The sequence below is a fragment of the Ascaphus truei genome, chromosome 4, assembly GCF_040206685.1.
Source record: "Ascaphus truei isolate aAscTru1 chromosome 4, aAscTru1.hap1, whole genome shotgun sequence".
Lineage (NCBI taxonomy): Eukaryota > Metazoa > Chordata > Amphibia > Anura > Ascaphidae > Ascaphus > Ascaphus truei.
Window position 1 is genome coordinate 246,482,893 of NC_134486.1, and position 15,881 is coordinate 246,498,773.

General features: G+C 41.6%; 1 protein-coding gene across 50 annotated transcripts in view; it reads right to left on the reverse strand.

The window, feature by feature from the left end:
* Positions 1–1,539: 1,539 nt before the first annotated feature.
* TRDN (triadin) overlaps positions 1,540–15,881 on the reverse strand; it is a 798,289-nt gene continuing 783,947 nt past the window's right edge. For all 50 annotated transcript variants that reach the window (XM_075597200.1, XM_075597198.1, XM_075597218.1 and 47 more), the window contains one exon: positions 1,540–14,453. In XM_075597200.1, coding sequence (XP_075453315.1) covers positions 14,302–14,453 — 152 coding nt within the window. In that variant the 3' untranslated portion in view covers positions 1,540–14,301. The remainder of the gene's footprint in view (positions 14,454–15,881) is intronic.

Consider the following 15,881-nt stretch of genomic DNA (forward strand, 5'->3'; position numbering starts at 1 on the left):
ACCACGTGTATTACTACTGTGAAGCGCTATGTACATTAATGGCGCTATATAAATAAAGACATACAATACATACAATACAATACCTTTTTTTATTTGGACTAACAATTGATATTATAAGAAAAGCTCTTGTTCAGGTCAAGCAATATGGATTTACAAAGATTACAGAATCACTTATACGTGTTACCTGCTTTTAAACGTGCAAGTCTAATTGATAAACTGCTCTTGTACTTTTCAAACATAAGTCAAATAGTATTACACTGTACGTCAAACAGAGGACCAGATTCTTCTCTGTTTGTCTTCTTTTCATAAGTATGAGGACCTTGTGGCGGCAAGAGGCCCAGGGACCTTTAAAATAAAGGTTAAGGCCAGTCTCTGGCCCCTGCCATCTTTCCCTGGGGCTCATCTGGTCACCAGACCCCTGGGCTACCCTTTTCTTAGATGCTCGGGGTTTTTTATATGTATTTGGGGGAGTGTTTTTTTATATGTATTTGGGGGTGGAGGGGGGGGGGTCATATGTATTTGGGTGGAGTTTTTTTATATGTATTTGGGAATGGTTTTGTTTTATATATATATATTGGGGGGATGAGTTTTTTTTGTATTGGGGTGGGGTTTTTGGTGTGAATTTTATGGGGGGCATTGTGTGAGGGGGGAAAGGGAATGATTGTGATGGGGGATTGAGTGAGAGTGGAGTAATTCCTGGGGGGGAGGGGGGTAAGAGGAGGGAGTTAGGAAAAGAGGGAGTAAGAGTGAGACACGGGAGAGAAATACATGCAAGGCGGGGGGGGGGTTGCGTGAGAGTGGGGTAATTGATGAAGGAGGGAGTAAGGAAAAAAGAGAGTGAGATGGAGGGGAGAGAAATATATGGGAAGAGGGGGGATATATTGGGGGGATAGATGGCGCTGCGAGGTGTGAAATGGGGTGGGCGCTCCTAACACCGCTGATCTTTTGTCCCGGTCGTAACTCTGATCCTGGGCCCAGGAAAATCTGTCTGTGGCCCTGAGAGTGACATGACGAATATTCATATGCCCCAGGAATTAACTGTAAATCAATTCCCATGTTAATGGAGAACAAACCAATCTGTGACGATTCCCTATTTTAACAACCTTATACTCTTCTGACTCAGAGAACAATGACACTGAGTTTTAAGCAGTGGAACCAGGTTCAATTCAGCTCTTTGTGACCGAGGGCAAGTCACTTTATCTGCTCAGGCACCAAAAACATAGATTGTAAGCTCATCTGGGCAGGTTCCGAGTCTGTAAAAATCCTGTGTGCAGCCTACCGCGCACTTTACTGTAATTGTGAAGTGCTTTGCGTCACATTGACTACATGAAATAAAGTTATAATTAAAAATGGTGAGAGGTTATAGCAGTTTATTCTCAACCTGCAGGGAACTACTACCAGACTAGACTTTATGAATAACCAGTCAATTATCTAACAGACATCTATACACGCATCCCCAAAATTGTTCTGGGTGGAGTAACCTGAGAACAATGGTGAGACGAACTGAGTTAGGGGATGGGTCAAAATACAGTTGAGAGGTTTTTTTTTCATCAAGTCAGTTCTGTTTATTTTGATGTGCTCACATACACACTACTGTACCTTACCAAAAACAGAACTAAATTACAAAACTGAAATACAGCAGCAGTTTCCTTTCTGTGAACACAATTTGTAAACATGCTTCCAGTTCAGATACCAGTTTTAATCTCATGGCAAAAAGCATTAAAACAGCAAAATAACACATCATCAATAAATATAAGGCAAAGAGAAACATAGTTAGCACCAGTGATTTCAGTCACTAGTACTTTATTTCATATAATTATATCAATCTCTTTGGGAAGTGAGATATTAAAATATCAGTCTTGTGTTTGAGATATTTATTAGGGAAAGCAACAGAAAAACTACCGTGAATTATGATTCCAGAATCCATCTCATGAAGTAAGAAAAATGTAATGTTGGCAATCAATTGCAGGCTTTTTCCCGCGTGTATTGATTAATTAGAAATAAAAGAGGGTTACTGACAATGAAGGATTTTACGAAGCATTAAATGCAAAATAGAGATGAGTGAAAAAAAGGACGAACTGCCATTATATTTGCTGTTACATATACTGTATATATATATTTTTTTTTTATATATATATATTTACAGTAAGGTCACTGTACATATACTGTGGACAGCACTTCCACAGAAAGTATGAGTTTACTGATTGCTAAGTATTGTGGCTAGGTTTACTTAACTGTTCTATATTTTCAGACTATTTATTTATGGGCACTGTATATTCAAATTCATGCCAATTTATTTAGCAATGTTTCATTTGACTTTAAATAATTATCAATTACATTTTTTCATTAATGCAGCTGTGCCATCTTCTTGTCACTGTCTCAGTTTCTGACATATACATTCATGAAACACCAAAATGGCACCAACTGCTTTGGGCCCCTTTGTGAACTAGTGAGGGCAGACTTTATTGTGTCAAAAAAGACAAAGCTCTGCAGGTCTGTAGTTTCCATCAAATAAGGATTTGATGATGGTCAGGAATGCTGTGTGTTCATTAAGCACCATTCAGAACTTAAAAAGGGCAGCGGTGTGAAACAAGAAGACATCAATAGATCACATTTATGATAGATTATTGTAGTGTAGGCCTATTACTGGAGGGGTTACTGAACACCTTTAGTATTTCCAACCTGACTCCATGTCATAGGACCACTACTTTCTAGTGCATTCTGGTTCTTCTTGACATATAAACCTATGTTTACCCAAATTGTACTCCCGTACAATTAAGACATGGAGCCAGGTACGCAATACTGCTTGCCTATTTTTTTATTTACAATCCAACACACCCACTTAATTTTGTAAGTGGCAAAACTACTTATTCTACAAATAATTATATATATATATATATATATATATATATATATATATATATATATATATATAAATATATAATACTGAGTTAAGTTATGGTGAGTAAAAAAAGTGACAAAAACCCTCCACAGGAAAGCAAATATGCAAATATAGCTGTATGCTATGTATAAAAAAAATATATATATATATATATATATATATATATATATATATATATATATATATAACATCTTACTATTGCAATTGTCTTCCTTAAACAAAAGATATATATTAAAGAGAAAATTGTGGGGCTCAAATTTGAAAGGGTAGCACAAGTTTTGTTTTTAATGTTGGGATATCATACAAAAGATAGGTGTTAAATTCCTCACTAAAGCTGGGATTGATTCAAGCCCCAATGCTGTTTATCGCAACCCGATCCAGCGGTAACTGCTATTCAAGTCAGTAGCAGTTACCACCTGATCAGGATGTGATTAGAGATGTGCAAAACCAACTTTTTTTTAATCCAAATTCGATTCCTGACTAAACATTTCACATAACTTTGAGTCAAAAGCTAAAAACTTTGCATTAATCAGACATTTCACCCACCAGGTTGCAGTTTCGCCAAGAAACTGTAGCGCTGTCAGAGTAATTTTACAAGTAGTGAGTCAATGTGTATTGCTCTTCATTTAGCATGGGGGTGTAGCAGAAGTGGAAGTCGGAGGATGAGGATTCTGGTATTGAAGTATCCATTGACTTATAAAACTTCCTAAACGTTTGTCTAAACAACACATGGAGAGATACCTGTAACCACACCTCAGATACACTGGCGACACACTTTATTCGAGCTCGGCTAGTCCCACGAATTCGGGTATACCCGGGTGTATTGAGGTTTGTGACTGTTTTCTGCCCGAGTGCATTGAGGTATTTTCCAGGCAGGGATTGAAGCATTTTATTCCTGCTGGCTGCAATACTGCACAGTATATATATATATACTGCATTACAATTCATGAATTTATGCCATCTGGTAGACACGCGAAGCATTGCAGCCTATTAAATCCTAATCATTATCATTTAACAGATCAGCCGCCCATCAGCCAGGCATGAACCCAGGCTGGGAAAGCAAACGCAACGGGGCTTGTCAGAGGTGAGGAGCGGCGCATTCCAGGTATCTGCCAGGTACATACTGGGTATTTGCTCGAATAAAGTGTGTCGGTGCAGTACCTTGAAAATAAGCAAATTGAAATCCTTCAAACATATTTTGCATATTCAAACTAGGCAATTTCAGGTCTCTTCACAGGTATCTCTCCACTTGTTGTAGAGACAAGTGTTTTGGAAGTTCTGAAGTCAATGGTACAGTACTCTACTAAAATATTAAAATTCTCCTACTCGTACTCCCCTTCCCCACCCCTCTGGGCCTGGATAGGAGTTAGCATCATCAATTAATAATGCACATTGACTTCATGCTTGTCGAATTGCTTGCGTACTCTGACCAAGCTACAACTTTTTTTGGGGGGGGGAATAAAAAAAGACACATTTCGCATGATTCACAACATCATGCAAAAGGTTTACAGATCTCTAGGTGCGCTTGCTTGATGATTCCAAGCCTACATTTTAGTTTGCTTTAACTTGTCTGATTCAAATGTAAAAAAAATCAATAAAAATCAACTACTGTGATCGGATACTTCACTGTCTTCACTTTGCTTTGATACTAGTGGTGGACGTTGTCCCTATATTGAATAAGGCATGTGTCTTTAAAACAAAAGTATTCCTCTTTCTGTGCTTATAGCATATACATACTGTACCATAAATCTTTAAAAAAAAATAGGGTTCACAAAGTTTAATCATTTTACTAGCATAAGTAGACTCTTGACTAAAGTCACATTATTCATATTCTTCAATTTGAGCAATGAATATATTTTCTGACCTCTAGAAGCACTGCATTTAATTAGAATCACATCAATCCTTTTTTTTCTAGTTAGGAAACCATCCTGCAGTACAGTACAGTCACTTTACACTGTCAGTCTAGCAGCCCTGTAACAGGAGTGCTGCTTCCGAAGAGTACTCCAAAATACTGCCCCAGTAACAATGTAGAGAACAATGCTGAAAGTTCATAGTTTCTGTATCTTGTACTGTCACAACACATACTTGCAGATCTAACATTACTAAGTACTAAAACATGTTAACATAACTTTCACTAGCACCTTTCACTAGCACTGCCCTTGATACAAAAGTCTTGTTTAGCCCACAGAAAACACTTTATAAACTTACCAATGTAATTGGCTTCCTTAAACAAACTCAATCATCCTTAAAGCACAGATTAAACTTTTGTTTCTTTGAAAATATTCTGAGATTTATGTATGAAAAAAAGAATGCAAGTCTACTTTATTGCTTCCAAGTAGCTATATTCTAATTTTAGAACACCAATGACATAAAAATGTAAAGTTTTTTAAAAGTATAAAGTATTCTTTTAGGGATGTCAACATTTTCAATCATGCAAAATCTAGCCAAGCACATGTCTAAGAACCTTCAACTAAAATCCATCCTTTTCTTCTGATCTGTTCCCTTGCTAATCTTCCCATTTGTGGTGCTTCCAACTATATTGGATTCATCAATCCATCATCCTGAACCGTTGAACTAATCTGATAATAAGAGTGTAGCCTCTATAAGTCCATACAATCAGACCAGGAAGCCTCAAACACAGAGATGGGGGGAAAACTTAAAGAAATAAATTGGCAGACTATGCCATGGTCATAGCAATCACTTAGTTTGTGTATGCCCTACAGACATCTCTGGAATTTCCCATTATTTCACTTAGCTCAGCCATCAATTAACCAAATCAATGAACAACCTTCTGAATCACTAGGAAACTACATCCCTAAAAGAAAACAGAATACATTTATGAAAAAAAAAACATGTGATATCTAAAGAGGGAGTACTAAAATTGAACTGTTCTCCTCAGTAAATGCTAGCAGTGAAAATTGTGTTCTGTGGAGCATAAACATGGTATTAATGTGTTTATACAGAAGAGCTATAGTCAGTCTTTTAGAATATTTGTATGCATGCTATTTTCTACAATGCTAGATACTGTATATTCATGCTTTATGTTCGTCTACTTCATGTGTGTAACATGGTTTCTATCTTCTGGCCTATCTCTCCTCCCTGTCATGTTTCTCCTAGCAGTCTAGGCTACGACAGGTTAATCTATGGGCTTTTTGAGCCCTCCTTGTGCCCCTCTTTGAATGACAAGAGTGCGGTGGTGACTCATGGCCCGTGTAAGCTTATCATGGATTAGTATAGACCATGAGCCCGCCGCTTCTGTTTCTTTCTAGGAGGGAGTGGCAAATTTAGTCAGCCCTGCTCTGGAAGAGTAAGAGAGAGCAGTAGAGCTGTAAGTCTCTCCCATAGCGGGATGTGTGTGCTCACCCCCAGCCTTTGGACTGGGGGAACATCTGATTCAACCCACAGATGCCCTGTAAGATCAGGGGCAATCACCATCCAGGGGCCTGGGACCCCTGAGACTCTGCAATGCTGTGAGGAAGAACTGCAGTAAATGCCAGTGTGCAATAGTGGGTGCTGACCACTATGGCTGGAGGCGCTAATCACCAAGAGAAAGAACTACAAAGAAAGAACCTAAGCCTGTCCTGATCTCCATTCCACCGCAGATCCAACTCAGCTCTCCTGATCCTAACAGGTATCGGCACCACACACGCATAGCAGAAGCTGTGTATCTCCCACTGGGGGGATGGGGGTGTCAGGGGGTGGGGAAACAGTACTACAATTGGAGGCGCTGCTGAGAGCAGGGCAGGCTTTCAGGCATGCAGCAATACAGCAGTTTTAAAAAGGGACTTTAAAAACAGCAGCAACACAGCAGCGGATTCAGCAGAGACATTGGTGCAGAAAGGGACCAGGGCCACTGATGGGATGTTTCCAGGAACCCTTGGGCACCCATATTCTAGAAGATGGAAGACAGGGGCCAGGGGTAAGTGTCACTATGCACTGTGGGGAGCCCATGGGCACCTAGCCACAGACTGTGCGGGGAAGGGGGCAGTTCCCCCTGTGCAACGCTGGGGAGAGAGGAATCCCTGAACCCTTCCCTTTTCAACCATGTGGAGGCATACCCTGAAGGCAAGTTTCCAGGGAGCGTGATGACTCTTCACCGCATCTTAAAGAAAGAGCCAGGGGTAAACCTCACCATGCACTGTGGGGAGCCCTGGGTACCCTGCACATCGATTGTGCGGGTGGGGCATACCCCAAGGGCATGATATCGGGGAGCGTGAACCCATACCTGAAACAAGGCATACCTACGGTGCTAGTTGGGGTGTACCCTGATGGTATGATACAAGGGAGCATGCTCACCCTCTTCCTCTACACAATACGTGGAAAACCCTGGATACCATAAGTAAAGTTATGCTCTATGTTGGGGGCTCCCAGTAAGAAAATTATCCTGGGAGATTGAACCCCAATTGAAAATCTGCTGTAAGGGACAATCTGTTGCAATGTATGTGGGGATTGTGCACCTGGCAGACTCTGGACCTTTCAAGAGGGTCCCAAAGGAGAAAAATAAGGAACGGGCCCCTGATGGTATGACCGGGGACTCCTGTGTATCTTAAAGTGTCTGCTGGAGGAATTCTAAGATGGCTGCCACAGTGTGGTGGCCTGTTCTGTTTGTGCTACAAGCTGGCGCTCCCGCCAAGAAGCAGCAGACCGCATGGACTGCAAGTTATATTTTGCAAAAGTTTGCAAAATCAGTTGCATCCTCTCGGTGCCAAACGTTGGGTGCCACCTCTTCTACTAACTGGCTTATCCTGAGTCAAGTCCACCTCCGAACTCTACCCCTGCCTCTGATTCCACCCAGGGGAGGAGCTAACCATCCTTTCAGCCTGCTATGATGGTGCTGCCTCTGTTCTGGGAGGAGCCGGATGTAGGCTGCCCCATCTCAGTTCTGTTAGCTGATCCAGTGAGAACAGATACAGTGCTACACTATGGGGTCTACTATCTGAGGCCTGCCCATCCTGTGCCTACCAATGCTGTGTTCCAGCCAATCGATCGAGGCCTCCACATTAGACGGTGTGGCCCCTATGGTATATCCTAATGCAGCCCCAGCTACTCTGGGCTACCCGGAGCTCTACACTGCGGAGTATGTCATGGGCCCGTGTTCCCATTATCGCACCTGGATGCCCAGGTGGTCCGGTGCCACCTACATCTACTACCGTGGAGTCTGCGGCAGATCGTGCGCCCAAGTATCCTCAATCCGAGGACTGGGACCCGAGGTTGCTGCCTTTCCTGAGGGTAAGTGGACTGTCCCATGGGTGTCGGGTGTGAGTCCCCAGGTGACCACGGAGCAAGGTAGCTCCATACGTATGGTCGTCCGGGCGACTGACTCAACCCAGCATCGCGTTCTGGTGGAGGTGTCCTCACCCGTTGCAGTCCCTGATGACTTCAGCCGGGTGAAATCTGTGGCGAAGAGCCCACTTCTTACCTGCCGTCCGGAGAGGAGTTCCAACCAACCACGTCCATCCCAGAGATTGCAGAGGTTCCGTAATATCCAAGGAGCTTCGCGACCCCAGATGATATCGGCACTGTGCTGGACCTGCCTATGGAGGACTCCAGGGACATCGTTTACCTGAAGTCTGGTGAGGTTCCGCTCCTGCTTCCCAGTTTCCGGTGGATGGCCTACCTCGAGGAGGTGCTTGGTGCGGCCTTGTAAGGTGCGCAGCTCGGTGATGAACTTCCGGTTTCACCGGAAGGGATGTCATCACTGGTGCCGGGCTTGAGCTGGCCTGGTGGTCTCGCGAGACTGGCGATTTTGGATGATATCACCAAGGTTGAGTCCGCTGAGCCGGTTGCACCACTGCTCGCTTCAGAAGCGGTGTGTGAGCCTGCTTCCTCACTACGCCCCCTGTTTAATTTCCCACTGTATGAGATAGGGTCACCGCGTCCCTGCCCTTGTCCCCTCCCTGGGGAAAAGGAAAGCCTACGGTTCATAGACAAGTCATGGACTCTGCTATGCCCCGATCACTGGCCCTAGCACCCCATGTTCCACCCCATGCTACCCCTGTGTAGGACATTGCTCTGACTCTCCTGACCATATACAAGGACCCCCTGTCCTACCATCAGGTAACCCGTGCACCACCTCTATTGACTGTTGCTTAGAGAGAGAGACCCAAGGGGCGGTCCTGGCCCATGGTGTTCTTGGTTGTAACCGAATCAATTGGGGAGATTACGGGTACACCCAAGGGATTCTGCCAAGATACCCAGGTATCTTGTGCATCACCTCTACTGATGGTTTTATAGACAGAGAATCCAATTGATTCTGCCGAGACCTGTCGATAGCTGCAGCAGGGTTGGGAGGTGCCCTGTCACTGGCCTTAGTATCACAGGTTCCCCTTATGTTACCCCTTGGCTATACTATGTCTGGGTCAAGGACTTCGAGGGACGGGCTATTAAGAAGCCGATCCCAAATACTACAAGTAGCTCTTCCCATACTCTTTATGTTAAAAGAGCCAGTATGTATCATCGCTGTAGACAGTTGGTGATTTGGGATTTTGTTGATTGCAACATGTATGGTAATGTGTAACTTATGTTATCTTTCAGATCCTGGACTGACAGATGGAGCACTAAATTTGGTCCAAAGCGAGGTCGTTGGGGATTTCACCCAGCGGAGCGTGTAACATAGTCTGTATCTTCTGGCCTACTGTATCTCTCCTCCCTGTCATGTAACTACTAGCAATCTAGGCTATGATAGGTTAAGCTATGGGCTTTTTGACCCCTCCTCATGCCCCTCTTATGAGTGACAGAAGTGTGGTGGTGACTCATGCCTGTGTAAGCCTAACATGGATAGGTATAGACCATGAGCCCGCCCCTTCTGGTTCCTCCTAGGGAGTGACAAATTTACTCAGTCCTGCTCTGGAGGAGTAAGAGAGAGCAGTAGAGATGTAAGTCTCTCCCATAGCGGGACAAGTGTGCTCACCCCCAGCTTTTGGACTGGGGGAACATCTGATTCAACTCACAGATGCCCTGTAAGATCAGGGGCAATCACCATCCAGAGGCCTGGGACTTCTGAGACTCTGCACCGCTGTGAGGAAGAACTGCAGTGAATGCCATCCAATAAAGACCCTTGTTCATTATACTCCTGTCTGAGTGTCAGTCCCTGGGCAGGAGGGAGAAGCATGCAAGAGTGGGGGCTGAACTCTGGACACCCTGGAGCCCACTACGGCTGGAGGCACTAACCACAAAGAGAAAGAACTACAGAAAAAGAACCTAAGCCTGTCCTGATCTCCATACCACCGCAGATCCAACTCAGCTCTCCTGATCCTAACAGGTATCCGCACCACACACAGGTAGCAGAAGCTGTGTATCTCCCACTAGGGGGGTCAGTGCTACATGTAAATCACTTTTAGCAACATTTTCCCTCCTCAGTGAAGTAGAATCAATTTTTTTTTATAGTTGCCTACACTATGTTGCTTCATATTATTTTTTTATTTATATGTATAAGTTGTATTACAATAAGTATTAGTCTAACGGTGCACTCATGGAACCAGATATAGATGCCATGGGTACTCAGCAAAAGTAACGATGATACAGAGATTGAAGAGAAAATTGTGCGATCTCACTGTAATACATTTTCTATTTTTGAAAGACCACTGGAGAGCCTCTTCACTCTCTGTTACAATAAGTATTTACATTCCTTTTTGGTTCCGTGTTTGCCAACTATCCCACAATCAGCAAAACTAGATTAGAGATTTAATACTAGAGTGCAAATACAAAAGAAACAGAGGGACTTTGAAAGTCTGACTGATGCAAATTCAGTGTTTCTATTTTACTTGGTTCACTGTAAGCACCAAAGGACAACAACATATTGCACCGAAAAACTAAAGTGTGTTTTGGGTCTCAGACCCATGTAAACATTTTAGTTGAAATGTCCAGAAAGCAAATATGATAATTGAAAAGTATTACATTTAAAAAAAATGTTTTCCATCAATATACTACCTTAAAATTATGGCTTGCTGTGCTTTTATAAACAGCAGTACCTCTGGCTAAATATGTTAATATGTTGATTTTTTTTTGCAATACACTGCCAATGCTGCTATTTAATTCCATGCAAACTCTGACATTCTAAATTATACTGGGATATGTTGTGATATCAATAAGAACAATAATACTGATGGTGGCTAAGTTAGAACTGCTACACTGGCACCTTTCATATATGGCAGTCGGGGTGTAAAGATTAATTAATTAAGTTAGAGCAGCTCTCTGCACACTGGTTATGGCTGGAGTGAAATATTCAGCCACTTTTGTTCAAAATGGCCCAGCTGGTGACATAGCTGCTTTAAAGATCGCTTTCACAGACCCAGTATGGTCCTTCTCCCACCAGCAGAAAAGAGAGGGGCATGAGAATTGTGCCAGGTAGTGTTAGGACCTGCAGATTGCTCATGCCGTGAAGTGGCTGCAGGTTTATAACCTTTTGCCCAAAGGGTTTAACTAAATGACCCTTTGGCTGCATCCCCGCTGGCGCTGACCACGCTAAGCTCACGGTGCTTGACACTTTTAATTACATAAATGTATATGTGCAAGTCCCCGCTCACGCGGTGTACGCACACTCACTCAAGCTTGGCGCTTGAGTAACCAAAAAAAATTAACTTTGAAGCGCGCTCAATTTGCCCGCAACGCCCCCTTCCCCCCGCGCACTCTTGTGAAATAGCCAGTACACCCGGCTCTCATGCTTGGAGAGCTGGTGACGTCCCCGCTCTCAAGCATGAGCGCGGTCAGCGCCAGCGAGGCCGCAGCCTTACTCATGAGCAGATAAGCACTGAAGTATTGTACTATATATTTTGTGTCATTTTGTATGTTGCGCTGGGCCTTTCTATTTTTGTTTAACGATCATTACAGTTTTGCTCTTTTTTGCTGACCAGCATTGATTTCTTGGTGAGTACGTAACAGTCTTTACTTGTGTCAATACCAGCATCAAGTTTAGAGGTACCTGCATTTAAGGTTTTTATGGGGGTATATTTTGGCTATGCATTTCATCTTGTTCACCATTTAATAAGTTAAATAAGCCTCGCACAATGTGTGAACAATGTGTGAACTCTGCCAAAAAATGTATATCTCTTGAATCTTAACATGGATATTAACAGAATATGGCAGAAGTAAAGCAAATGTAAAAGTGGCAGTTTTGTAAATAAACATATATTTTAAACTATCAGAAACCAATGAAACCTGTGTGTGTTTAACTCGAAAACATTGCTATACCGTGTATGACTTGGTTGTGACAGCTTCACAGATTCACTGGCACATTTTAGCCCGGGGGGCCAGACCAGCAAACAGGCCCAAGCATCTGGCAGCCCACATACCATACACAGGTGCACACTACACGCATTCAACACCTACCATACACAGACTCACGTACACCAGATACACGCACCGTACACACATGGCATGCATACACTATACAACGAGAGATCTCCCTACACATACATAAGCATAATAAACACACACCATCTATGCATCATATACATATATTCGCACGTACCATTACCAGCAGCACTGCAGAAAGGAGCCCGCCCGGGGCAGAAGAGGAGGACCTGCTGGGCTCTGCAGCGCTGGAATCTACAGAGCGCGCAAACAGCTTCTCTCCTCCAACTATCGGACTCATTTTTTTTTAAATCTGACTTGTCCGGGGGTCAATTTCCCCCTTGCCCGTCTGGCCGGTCCGCCCCAGGACAGTATTATGTAACACAGCTCAGAATCCACAGCAAACTTTGTATGCTTGTGCTGAAAACTTTAATCACATTCAGTTATGTTCTGAATTAGAAGCTTTATGAAAGCGCAAAAAAACAAAAAACAAATTGGGGATATATACCAAGGCAAAGGATGTTCTAATGTAAAAAGTTAATCAAAGTGCATTACATTTAACCTCTGTTTGTTACCATGGATGCACTTTGTATCACTGCAAGGGATGAAGGGTGGTAACTGTCTGCAAATTGTATAGAAATATTAGTTATGCATATTTTAATGCTTTTCCATCAAAGTGATTTATATGAAGTTTTAATTATAAAAATGACAGAATAATATCTTGTTTTTTTTACTATCATGGGGAGTTGGCAGAAACATCTATAAAAGCTTCTTATTTTGTTTTAATTCGCTACCATCAGGTTCATTGCAGTAAACCAAGCGATAGAAACATAAATGGAAACTTATCAAAGAAAAAAATAAACAAACAAGGTTTAAAAAAGGGATAGAAATACCCCTTTTTGGTTTGTATAGCAAGTCGAATCATTAAACCTAGCAATGTTTTTAGAAAAACCTAAACCATTGAGCCAAACCATTAACAATATTGCAAAAATGAACAAATTTTAAAATAACACACGAAGCCCACCCATGCTAGAAAAGCCTAACAGTCTAGACAGTGGTTAAACAGAAAGACATAACTATAGCCGCTTAACTTAAGCATGATAAGCATCCACCTTCGTTCTAAATATGCCTCATTTCTTCTTTTTTTTTTAAATAATTTCTTTGCAAACACCTCCAAACTTTGACGCTATCAAGGTGCTCACTACTAAAAACGTGATCAGGTTTCCTTGGTACTACAAGTTGGTGTGGTAACTTCTGTCATATGATTTACCCATCATTCATCATTACAGCATTTGATTTACCCATCATTCATCATTACAGTAAATATTTAAAAACAAAATGTTTGTATGATTCGCACGAGTCCACATCTACAAAGGAAAACTAGGGATATTAGTATATTCCAGTGGGCAGCTGTGAAAGTCAGACTGTGTTCTGATTTAACATTGAAACACCAACAACACATGTTCTAAGCTAACCCCATCAGTGCTACAGAGGGGCCTTTCAGACATTAACCCATATTTACTAAGGCGAGCTAAGCCGACAGGCACTACCTAGTAACATGCCCCATTGTGTTGTGGAAACTCTCAAAATCTGCTTATCTCTGAAAATTTGCTTTTACAATTGGGTGCAATACGGAAAGCGTTAAACAAGTGCTGTCAGCGAAAAATTCTATAGCGGTTGAACAACATTTACTGTCACTTGTTGTAGAGCCCTTGTAGTACTAAAAGGATTAGGGGGGGGGGAAAAGCATTCATTTCAATTCAACAATTTTGTGCATGAAAGCAAATACATGGACTTCCAGCCTTAAGATTTTACCTGCTCTGACGGGCAAAAAAGCAGCAAAAAGAGCAAGACACAAACACACATTTTTCCTGTCAGTATGCAGTTATTATTTCAAAGTCAGCCTCTCTTGTTTTGTCAGGTAGTGCAGAATTCCTTGCTCTTGAGATGACGCACTTTTATACAGTGTTCTTCACATTCTCATTGCACTGATAACTGAAAACCCCTTCTCTGCCTTGTGACCTGCTGCTGGAGCTTCTCACAGTGAACCCAGCGGCCCCACCATAAAACAGCAGATTCCCAGAACACATAACGGTAAGTGGTTTTATCTATTGTCCAGGTGCCCTTTTCTTCCCTTCACTCTTGGATTGACCAGGGTTCTTCTCTTGGCTGTACGCAGGGGTGAAGGGGAAAGGAAACCCATATCCATTTAATCCATTTATTCCATCATGGAAGACACACTGGAAGAAGCGGACAGGAGCTGATGGGAAGAGAAGAATTACTACATTGACGGACAGTTAAAGATATGCAAACAGTGCTACAAGGTTAAAGAAAAGATGATGTAAACTAACTCTGGAATGATTATTAAAATGACCCTGGAGGGGTTTGTTATACAAACAGTGGTGGAAGCATATTTAAAGTAACTACAGTGCTTTAGTGCTAGCGTGGCAGAGCAATGCACTGCAGGACCCTTATACACTGAAATAGATAAATGATTCCCATTCGGCACAACTGCTTATCCCCGTTTCTGTTTCAATTATTTACACCTATAATATAAACTAATTCACATTAATCATAGGTTGCAAAGGTATATAGACAAAACTATTAGCAAATACATATTCTGCATGACTACTTTGGGGAATATGTACCAACCGTACAAAAATAATGCTTTCATGCATGGGAATTTATTTTTCTGCATTGCAGCTGATGTAATATTAAGACAATAGTGAAGTTATGCCATCTTCAACTGTGCACAATGCCAGTTCTCAACAAATTTATTATAGGGTTTAATGCGGGAAAGAGAGTAAAATGATGATCAAAGGCACAGAATTTGATATAGCTCATATGCATTGTGAAGCTCTTCAGATTGACACCTGCTATGTCTTTCACCAATGTGAAAGCAAAATATGAGCTAACTTTATTTATTGACAATAAGAACTGCATGTGTAAAATAGATCTCATCACTTTAACAAAGTAAAACACTTTGCCTCAGAAGGTCACTCATTTTTTAACGTTATCTAATTTTAACATATCCATAAAGCATATCTTGAAAGCTGCTTAGCGCTATGTTGTTCAGCCATTTTCCTTACAAATAAGGGAACTATACATTTTAACGGACCTTAGGCTTCATGTCAAAGCACACTAATAACGCAATGATATTTAGCGCCTGCTGAAAGCTGTCCTTACTCACTTCTAAACCCTGAGGAGCATTGCATTATTTCTCCAAATAACCTACAAGGGAAAAGGGAAGGTCTTAAGTGGTACTCATAAGAATGGGCTGAGTGTAGGAATTAACCCATTTATAACATGTGTTATACAAACAGATACATAGTGGACATATACTGTAAATGGCTGAAACACAGAAACAAATTAATATAGTATATATATTTTTTAAAGGATTAACTATAATATGTTGTATAATGATGAAATTGAATGTTAGATATGTTTATGTGGCCTACTATTGTATATATTATTTATGGTATATGGTATGAGTTTACCAGAATGAATCTACATAGAGTATGAGAAAATTATTTTCAAGGAGACTGAAGTAACCAAAATAATATTTAATTACACACATTTCAGGCACTAGGTTTATAGAAATTAAAGTTAAAAAATGGAACATATATAATATTCTAACTAGTATAGTATACTAACGTCCCCTAATAATGTTCTTTCCCAATGCGCATGC